The sequence below is a fragment of the Leopardus geoffroyi genome, chromosome E1, assembly GCF_018350155.1.
Source record: "Leopardus geoffroyi isolate Oge1 chromosome E1, O.geoffroyi_Oge1_pat1.0, whole genome shotgun sequence".
In the NCBI taxonomy this organism is placed as follows: domain Eukaryota; kingdom Metazoa; phylum Chordata; class Mammalia; order Carnivora; family Felidae; genus Leopardus; species Leopardus geoffroyi.
Genome location: NC_059330.1, coordinates 56299432 through 56309895, shown reverse-complemented (window position 1 = coordinate 56309895; position 10464 = coordinate 56299432). Strand labels below are relative to the sequence as shown.

Below are 10464 nucleotides of genomic sequence, written 5' to 3'. Positions count from 1 at the left end.
AAGATAATTTGCTTCGTTGTACAATTGTATTTCCCTGCAGGGACGTTTCCCTGACATTTTTATCCCTTTTCCTAATGACTTGAAAGATTCCCTAACCACAGTCAAGACTTTGAGCACATTAGCTTTTTCCAGCACACATGTCGCCTTCTGTTGAGAGTCCCACGTAGGGGAATTTTGAGCAAGAACTTAATTATCAGATAGTGAAATGGTAGAGGAGGAACCGTAGACTATTACTCAGGAAACCAGTTCTTATTCATAATGTCGGGCAGATGACTAGTCCTTTCTGGGCCTCTGTCATCAGTTGGAAAAAGGGAGGTTTGGATCCAACAGCTAAGGGAGGTCCTTTTCAATCCCAAAATTCCATTTATATGTCCAGTGAATGTTCATTTTCCTGTGTTTATATGTACTTATTTGGCAGAAGCATTCATTAGAATATATTTCCTCAGATTAGAATTAGAATATATTCATACACGCCCTTTCCGTTGCCATTTAGTGGGTCCTGATACGTGACTGGCATGATGCCAAGTCTCAGGGATCTGAAATGAAACCATGAGGACCCGGGGAGCTGACGCTCTGGCCAGAGCTAATGTAGTAGTAGCAGGAGCAAGGGGTAACATCCTTCTGGAAATCACCCAACTTAGAATTGAGAAGCCCACGTTCTACTCCCTCCAGGACAGCGGATGCTCTATCGCAAGGCTTGAACTTTGTGATCTGGCCTCAGGTGTACACAAAGAATTTGTTTCTTTTTATTATTTTTTTTAATGTTTATTTTTGAGAGATAGAGCATGAGTGGGGGAGGGGCAGAGAGGGGGAGACACAGAATCTGAAGCAGGCTCCAGGCTCTGAGCTCTGTGTCAGCACAGAGCCCAATGCGGGGCTCCAACTCATGAACCAGGAGATCATGACCTGAGCCAAAGTTGGATGCTTAACCAACTGAGCCACCCAGGCGTCCCCAAATATTTTAATTTTTAATGTTTACTTTTGAGGGAGACAGAGTATAAGTGGGGAGGGGCAGAGAGAGAGGGAAACAGAATTCGAAGCAGGCTCCAGGCTCTGAGCTGTGAGCACAGAGCCTGATGTGGGGCTCGAACCCATGAGCTGTGAGACCACATCCTGAGCAGAAGTCAGTTGCTTAACCAACTGAGCCACCCAGGCGCCCCAAGAATTTGTTCTTTTGACGGTGTCAGCAACCGTATGAAGGCCTACGGGGTGTCAAGTGCTAGGACTATGACGATGAAGAAGAATGTTTGGGTGTTAACCTTCCTGGCAGGTTATAGGCTGATGTTTCACCTCTCTCCCAGGGAACACTTGGGCTGGGGGGTGGGGGGCATGCATGAAGGGTTTCAATTAAATTTTACCAGCTCAGACTAAAAATCTGGATTTGAAAAGTAGTTCAAATAGTACAGATACACAGGTTTTCCCTTCCTGAATATACTAAACATTGAATTTTTCTGTTTTCTGGAAGACTCTGGTATGGGGAAGTCGAGCCCCAATTGCCAAGAGCACCAAATTCCTCTAGTCCTGTCTAATCCTGCCTCGTAATGAGCTGAAATGCTGGCGTTTGACCAGATGAGTCGTTTTTGAGATGAACTAGGCCAGGGTGGCACAGTAAAGGCCTGCCATGTGGTGGCTGGTCAGAGCTGCCTGGGTAGTGAGTGGTCTCTCCCAAGTTCCCCTCCTTTCTGCTGAAGCACAGTGAGATGGGAACTGTCTCCAAGAGGCCAAGGTCTCAGGACTGCACCCCTTAGACATGTGCCACTGCCCTGAATAATGGAACAAGCTAAGGACACACATGGTGTCTCTTAAATCTTTGTTCCCAGTGACTGAGTGAACGAATGGGGCAGTTAAGGGACGGCTGGAATCTAGGTGAGCCTTAGGAGGCCTCCCCCTCCCCCAAATGCTGTGCTCCCGATAGCGATGCCTTGGCACAGCCCCGAAGCCCCTTTAGGAGCATTCACTGATAACAGTTAGTGGTGTGCTGGGGATATGGCCAAGGCTTCCCCGGACCCCACTAGAATGGGCTCCCTTGCGAGTTTGCGGGTGGCTTCGTGTACGGGGAGGTCCCGCAAGGCGCTCGGCGGGGCCTGTTCATTGGCAGAACCCTCCGCGCGGCGTGCGTGCACAACTGGACAGCGAACGGGGCGGTCCCTCCCGTTCCAAACGTCCACCGGCCGCGACCCAGCGCGAGGGGAGGGCGGCCCAGGGCTCGAGCTCGGGGAGCTGGGAGACGGGAGAGCGGAGACCGGACTGCGGAGGGCAGGTGGCGTCCGGACCCCGCCGGGGAGGCGGGCGCCCGTCCCTGGGAGCAAAGAGTGGGAAGCCTGGCGGCCGGGCCCTTCCTCTCCGTCTTCCGAGCGCTGCAGACGGTGACTCGTGCTCCGGAGAGCGCCAGGGGCGCGGCGGGCAGTGAGGGGGACGTGGCGGGCGCGGACCCCCGCTGAGAAGGCGCACGATGCCGCCCGCGACGGCGACCGCCACGGTCTCCCTCCGGGAGCTGGCCGACCTGGCCATCGGCACCCCGGAGGTGGGCGCCGTCAACTTCACGGCCCTGCACACGCTCATCGTGGCCATGCTCCGGAGCCTCAACCTGCAGGAGGTGCGCATCAACTTCCAGTCGCCGTCGCCCTCGGAGCTCCCGCGGACCGTGCTCAGCGCCCCGCAGCTGGCTGTGCCCAAAGAGAAGCCGCGCAGCAGCTCGGCCAGGCCGCCGGCGCTGGAGAGCCAGGTGAAGGACCTCAGCAAGCAGCTCAAGACCGTCACAAGCCAGGTGCAGGGCATCATGAGCCACGTGCAGCACCTTACTTATCCCGTGGGCCGGCTGCCCGTGGACTCCCAGGACTGGCTGGAGGAGGAGATGGCCGTGCTGCTGCCGGACAGGGCTCGAGGAGGATTGATGAAAATCGGGAAGGACGGCGAGCAGGACGGCGAGCGGGCCAGCGTCACCAAGGTGAGCGCGGGTGGCCAACAGGCCTCTCCCCAAGCGGAGGGGTCCCCAGCAGGGAGGCGCGGGCGCGCGGTGGGGGCACCAGACCACCGAGCGGCCCTTCTCGACCTTGCAGGCCACGGTGCTGCTGCACGATGTCGCAGAAGATGTGAAAGCCTTGAAAGAAGCCAAGGAAAAGGCGCAGGAGCATTCCGAGGTGAGGTCCCCTGGTGAGGGAGGTGGGGACCCCCACCTCGCGGATGAGTCGCCCCTTCCCACGCGGCGCTTTTCCTCGCCGCTCCACCACCAGTTCTCAGACACCTAGGGATCCTGAGAGGGCCCAGTGTGGGGCATGGGGGGAGGGGGGGGGCGGGGAGCTGACAACTCAGAATATTCTTTGAGCCAATTTCCTTTAAACAAGAATAAAGTAAGATGGTGGGTGTTGAAAGCCCAATCTCCGTCCTAGAGGAGGGCCTGAGATGGAGAGAGCGCCGTGGTCACACAGCCGCCGCGGGCATCGGCTCCTGCACTTGGAGAAGGAAGTGGAACTTTCAGACGCACTGTAGGGACGGGAAGCACGAGGCAGTGCTCTTATTTCAGGCCCTCAGGAGGCCACCCAGGGGCTCGGAGCTGGAAGGAGGAGGAGGGGCAATTAGGAAGAAGCACCCCCCTCCCCCTCTCCCACCGAGGCCGGGGGGGGGGGGGGGGGGGGGGGGGGCGGCGCAGAACAGCTCAAAGAAGGCGGTGGGAGCCAGTGACCACATTCTACCTTGGGTCCCAGGCCTTGAGCGCCCAGCGGGACTCATTTTCACTCTGGGAAGCTTTTCTTTTTGAAATGTAGTGTTGGGCTGGGGCGCCTGGGTGGCGCAGTCGGTTAAGCGTCCGACTTCAGCCAGGTCACGATCTCGCGGTCCGTGAGTTCGAGCCCCGCATCGGGCTCTGGGCTGATGGCTCGGAGCCTGGAGCCTGTTTCCGATTCTGTGTCTCCCTCTCTCTCTGCCCCTCCCCCGTTCATGCTCTGTCTCTCTGTCCCAAAAATAAATAAACGTTGAAATGTAGTGTTGGGGGGGGGGGGGTAGGGTGTTTTGTTTTTTGTTTTTGTTTTTAGACTAAAGGCTTGTTTTACCTTGAGATTCCTACATTCTGGAGGTTTGCAGAAGTCATATGGAGCAACTTAAGTTTTAGCAATTTGTCTTGGCTCTTTTGGGGTGCTTTTCTCTTTCAACCACACAGACGTTCAGACACCCTGGAAGTGCCTGATAATTTTTGTCCTTGAGAGGCTTAATCAGCCTCAGTCAGCAGGGCTGGGATGTTTCCTTGGTGGGTAGGATGAAATGAATCCCGGGACCCAAGGCTCCATTCCTGTGCTAGCATTTGCTCTTGACCTGCTGTCCCCCAGTCCCTCCTCCAGTGCCCCCCCCCCACTTCCCTTCCTCTAGTTGGCTGGAAAGGAAAAGAGGAGTCTTGACTTAACCAGCCCTACCTCTACCCTCCTCCCCTCCTAGATCAGCACACCTCCTTTGTTCTTCTCCCTTGTGTGTGCGTGGGGTGGGGGGTACAAGAGGAGCTGTTTTGATCCTCAGTCTCTGAACTCTTCTTCCAGAAAGCCTTCCAACGGATGGATGAACTAGAGAAGATAATCAGAGAACGGGACAAATTCCTGGTAATATGGGCAAGCTCTGTGACAAAGGGCCCTCAAGGAGGCAGCAGGGGAAGATGTCTAGACTCCCACCCCAGAGGTCTGTGTCCCTCTGGGGTTCGATGATGCCCTCTGCCCTCTGGGCACTGCCCCTGGATTGAGGGGAAATCCTTCCCATCCCTGTCCGGGTGTCCCACAAGGAGCCGTCATGGGACAGGAAACTGGCTGCCCAAGACTCACTGGTCACATGAAGGACAGTGACTTGTCCTCAGGGCTAGGGCTATGGTTCTGTTAGCTCAGTTCTGTTCCTGAAGCTTTCAGGGACTAAACTAGGGGTGTGTGTGTGTCTGTCTGTCTGTCTTCTTGTTGTCGATTACTGTCAGGATCTAGTGGGCCGGAAGCTGAGTTTGATGCCTGTTGGAGAAGAAGTCACCATGGTCACCTGGGAGGAGCTAGAGCAAGCAATTACTGATGGCTGGAGAGCCTCACAAGCGGTGAACAAATGGGGGGGGGGGGGGGACCTGGGCCGTGGTCTCGGGTGGGGCTCCCCTGAACCTCTCTCCCTTTTTACTACTGCACAATATTCCGTTACGTGGATGTTCATAATTTCATGTTTCCTATTATGGGTGTTTTATGTGGTTTTTTTCCTATCTTGTAACAAACCACGCTCCAATGTGACCTTCACACATGCAAACATACCCTCAAGGCAGATTCCCAGAAATGGAATGTGGGTTTGTGATTTGGCTAATTTTTGCCAAACAGTTCTCTGCGGAAATGCTTCCAATTTAACCCCCCAACAACAATGTGGGAGAGAACTTGTTTCTTGAGTTCCCACCAGCCCTGTCTTCCAGTACCCGTTTTTTCCCCAGTTGGATGGAAAATGGTACCTGAGTATAGTTTTGATTTGCTTTTGTAGCTTTTCAAAGTTCCTTTACAGTCTGTTCTGAGACGCCTGAGTCCCTTCACTCTTAGTGGACAAAGATGACCAACTTTGGAAATAAAACGTCTTTAGGGGGCCCTGTGCTGATGATTTTGACACATGGGTGCATGCAATCGTCTGCCCGTCCTAAGGCGGTGCACAGGATAACCAAATCGTTTTTAGATCCCCACCCTGTCTCCGCCTGAATAAAATGGGTATTCTCAAATGGCCCTCAAGGACGAGGATCAGTTGCCCTTTTGGTCTGGACATTCCCCTTCTCCTGGCTTTGTGCCTCTGGATTACTCAGAAAGGACCACCCTCTCCCCCACCCCACTACTCACACAAACCAGGGAGACAATGGACCTTTTGGCGCCACCAAGTGGCCATCTGGGGCATGTTCACTATTACGTGGGTGCTTTTTGAATGGGGGTGCATCTTCAGAGGAGTTGGAAGAGGACCCTGCAAACGAAAGGAATGGCCTAGAAAAAGGTTGCCTCTGCTTTTGGGGTGTGTGTGTGTGTGTGTGTGTGTTTTAAGCCAAAGGTTTTGTGCACGTACCAGTATCCTGTTTTAAGTGAACTACGCATTTTCTCAAGGTGCCATAGGAGACACCTGCCAGACCTATAACTAAGCACAATATAAGCTCCTTTGGACATTTTCGCTTCTCCGGAGGTAAGAAAGTGTGTCTGTTTTGACAGTTGCTCGTAGTTGTGAACAACCCCAGGAGCAAATGAGGATAAATTATAAACATGAAAACATCTTTGAGAACAAGTTCTGGTAATGACGAGTCCACCTGCCGCACAGACCAAAATGAACACGTGGAGAGCGTCCCTGTGTCAGGCTGAGAAAACATGACAGACATGCCGGAGCCCCATCTTTCTTGCACTGTTGGTGGGACCCTTTATGAAATTAGGATTTCAAAAATCAGCGTGGTTTTTTTTTTAAGTTTTTTTCAAGAGAGCGCAAGCAGAGAGGGAGAAAGAATCCCAAGCAGCCTCCATGCTATCAGCGCAGAGTCCGATGCAGGGCTTAAACCCATGAGCTGCGAGATCATGACCTGAGCCAAAATCAAGAGTTGGATGCTTAACTGACTGAGCTACCCAGGCGCCCCAAAACTCAGCATCGTTAAGGTCAACTATGTGTTTTGGCCGATGGGTGGTAGCTCTGAGGCGATGCTGAGGCACAGCATCTGCCTGTGTCCTAAGTAGGGAGTCAGGACACACAGTGGGACGGTGAGTACAGGGGTGATCAGCACAGAGGAGTCAATATCATATCTGGAACCAGACATGGGAAAGGAGTTGTGTTTTGATCTGGAGGAGGAAGGCTGCAAGCACACACGTAGCAGCTACAGTTATGGGAGCTCAGAACTGAGGAGGAAGGTGCCCGTCCCAGGAGTTGAATGTACTTGGGGACACAGCCCAGTGCCAGCCAAAGGCGTATTCTGATGGACAACAGGGTGTTCTTTACAACTTCGTATACCGTAAGAAGTAAGGGAGATGATTCGTTTTCAGAAATACCAGTTAAAAGCTGTGCTAACAGTAGGTTTACAATCTATTGGAACATGTATGAACCCCCCCCCCCCCCCCGCCATAATGGAGTCCCAAACCTTTAGACACGTCACTTCCTGGTTCTCCCCAACCCCCCTTCCGGTCTCTGATCCGAGGCCTTATTTTTGTGGGCTTTGCAATGAGCATGCACCAAAAAACTGAAGTCTGCGTCACCTCAAAGAATGTACATTTGTTCCAGTCAGACTACTTTTTGCCTTACGTGGGCATAGGTGACTTCCGGGTAAGGCTGTAACCTCCGTAGTATTCAGCCAGTGAGGAATCAGGGGAGGGACTTACCTCTGTAGCACTCAGCCAATGAGGAACCAGGGGAGAGACTTGCGTGCTAGGAGATAAATTGTCTGCTGTAACTGCCCAGAGTATGCCCGTCGGTCAGATGCCCACTCTTGCAAGGACGTTGATTAAGATTTGGTGATCAACACCTCGCCTCACTGTGCTCAGAGTCTCTGCCTCCCTCCTTTGATTGGGTGAGTGGCCTTATTTCTCACATATACCCAAGAATGATGATGTTGCTTCTGCTGCTTCTCCTTCTTCCCTCCTCCTGTCCTACTATTAGGGGTCAGAACCAAGAAGAGCCTACCCTAGCCCGCCAATCAAAACTTTCGTTAAGGGAGGAAAAAGCTTCCTCACTTTCCTGTCATCACAGTGTTGATTGAATCTGAATTTCCAGCTAGATCCCTTTGTGACGGGCATTTAACAACGGAAGAATTTTTCAGCAACCATTTTACCAGGCCCATGGACCTTGAGCACAGACGTTCTCTTGCAGAAATAGCATGTCCAAGGGCTATTTCTCTTCAAAGCTTTGTGGCCTCTAAACAGTAGAAAGCAAAAATTAAAACTTGTATTCCAGTACAACTGTGAAGTTGTGATCAGCATTTAGATATCTTCTGCTTCAGGACCCAAAGAACAGTGGAGCAATCGTGAGGAAGGGCTTCACAAGACTGACCCTGCTCTCATCTACCTGGGCAAAATGGCACATCCCCGGGGAAACTGAAATTAAAATGTCGTAATGTCTCGGCGTCATGGACATAGTAGGTAGGTTCTGTGGATTGGGGGTGCAGATCTCATTTCAGGCAGGAAGGACTGAAAGCCCCAGTCCAGGAGGGAGTGCTAGATGAATCCTGTGTAGAGACGAGTTCATCTTACATCCTCCTCGTTCGGATCACAACCTAACAGGCTAACAGGGAAGGAGGGGCTTAAAAGAAATGTATTTTGACTCAAAATAGACCCATTGATTCCAAGATGTACATTCCCCCCACACACACACACACATTTTAGCGTCTCTGAAATCAGGTTGTGTCTTTGAGTTGATGGTATTTTGTAATTGATTGGCAGCATTTTCCTTTTTCTACCGGTACGTAAATTGATGGTCCATCATAAACGACACCACCTTAGGCTTGCTGAAGTGAGGAGAGCCGGCACGAGATACACTTTGGTAGGAAAGTCCTATGGTATTGACCATCTTGGAAGGTGAGAGTTGATAAGTTGTCTTAACATAGAGCACCTGGCATCTCTGCCTCCAAGATCCTTGAACTTGGCGCAGGGTGTAAGGGACAGAGCAACAGATGGCTGTTTTCCAGATTTTCCCAGCTGGGGGGGGGGGGGGTGAGTAGTTACAGTTTGTTGCTTAGAAATCTAGGAGAGGAGTCTGGAGTACGGTTCATGTTAGGAGGTCAGGCCTGGCACCCGTTATTTTCAATTCCCGTGATCCTCAGCTATGATGTGGGTCTCATCTGATGCCAGTAACAAAAACGACCAACTTTTCTCTTTTTTTTAATGATTTTTTTTAACATTTATTTATTATTGACACAGAGCGTGAGAGCAGGGGAGGGGCAGAGACAGAGGGGGAGGCACAGAATCCGAAGCAGGCTCCAGGCTCTGAGCTGTCAGCACAGAGCCCGACGCGGGGCTCGAACTCACAAACCGCGAGATCGTGACCTGAGTCGAAGTTAGTCGCCCAACCAACTGAGCCACCCAGGTGCCCCCAAAACCAAAACGACCAACTTTTCGAAAACCCCATTCCATCCCCCCACCATAACCGTTATATCCATTTTTCCAGGATTGCAAACTGTAGCTTTAGTTTTAGGCACTGTGGCAAGCTGAATAGCATTGATTTACGTGGGAAAAGGGACCTGGTGGATGTGAAGCAGTTAAGGATTTTGAGATGGGGGCTTATTCTGGATCATCTGGGTGGGCCCAGTGGTGTGATCACAAAGGTCCTGATGAGAGGGAGGCAGAAGATTCTACTACCGAGGAGGGGAAGGAAATGTGGCCACAGAAGCAGAGATTGGAGCCATGCAGGCACAAGCCAAGGAATGCCAGCAAGTCTAAGAAGCTGGAGAAGGCGACAGCCTGCACAGTCAGCACCTGCCAGTCACCTTGACTCCAGCCCAGTGAAACTAGCTTTGGAATTCTGCCCTTTCGACCTGTACGATAAGAAATCTGTGCTCTCTGAAGCCACTAGGTTGTGGGGTAGTTTGTAATGGCAGCCATCAGGAACAGGTTAAGACAGTCCCCTTCTTCCTCTTGAGGGCAGTTCGTGAATGATTGTCTAAGTCTTGTAGGTTTAGCTGAACTTTTCCGATATTGTTTCCGAATGTCAGGCAGCAACCTGGACGGACACAAAGTCCACAGCAATTGGTTCTGGAATGGTTTTCTGACACGAGCAATACATTAATACATTGGGTGTCTTTTAAGATTTGCCTTCAAAATCTTTGCATGCAATTTTCTTCTCCTTCCCTCCCTCCCTCCCTTCCTTCCTTCCTTTCCTTCCTCCTTTCCTTTCCTTTCCTTTCCTTTCCTTTCCTTTCCTTTCCTTTCCTTTCCTTTCCTTTCCTTTCCTTCCTTCTTCCCTCCCTCCCTCTCTTCCTCTTTTGTTTGTTGTTGTTTGTAGTGATTGATTTTAACTCCAGTAGGCCTCTCTAGGTGACAGGCAGAACCCTAAAATGGTTGCCAAGACTCCTGCCCTCTGCTGCGCACACCTGTGTAATCCCCTCGGGTGTGGGCAGAACCTGTGCATATGATTCGGTACCTCTCCCATAATTAGGCTGCTAATACACTGACTTTGAGTTAATCTCAGGAGGGATTGGGTGGCCCTGACCTAATCAGGTGAACCCTTCTCAAGAAAGTGAAACCCGAGTCTGGCCCCTGTGGAGGGGGCCGAGTGGCTGGGATCGAGAGTGGCCTCTAGGAGCTAAGAGCTACAGCCGGGCACGAGGAGCTGAGTTCTGGCAACAATGCTGAGCCTGAGATAAGGCCGCAGCTTGGCCTAGATTGCAGGCTGAGGGCCCTGATGGAGAACACAGATAAAACATGTCCAGACTCATGACCCATGGAAACAGTGAGATAATCAACTCTAAACTCGTGTCGTTTTCGGTGTCTATGTCTGTGGCAATTTGTGAGACAGCAGGAGAAAACG

The 10464-nt window shown here is 51.8% G+C and overlaps 1 protein-coding gene across 5 annotated transcripts in view; it reads left to right on the top strand.

Annotated features, from left to right (window-relative positions):
* The first annotated feature begins 1128 nt into the window (after positions 1-1128).
* The window catches only part of QRICH2 (glutamine rich 2), a 34514-nt gene continuing 25178 nt past the window's right edge, over positions 1129-10464 (top strand). For 2 of the 5 annotated variants that reach the window (XM_045489695.1, XM_045489694.1), the window contains exons 1-4: positions 1130-2947; positions 3060-3140; positions 4527-4586; positions 4946-5056. In XM_045489695.1, the coding sequence (XP_045345651.1) occupies positions 2453-2947; positions 3060-3140; positions 4527-4586; positions 4946-5056 (747 nt within the window). In that variant the 5' untranslated portion in view covers positions 1130-2452. Of the gene's footprint in view, positions 2948-3059; positions 3141-3977; positions 4244-4526; positions 4587-4945; positions 5057-10464 lie in introns of those variants that run through there. The other 3 variants (XM_045489696.1, XM_045489698.1, XM_045489697.1) reach the window with 3 other exon arrangements.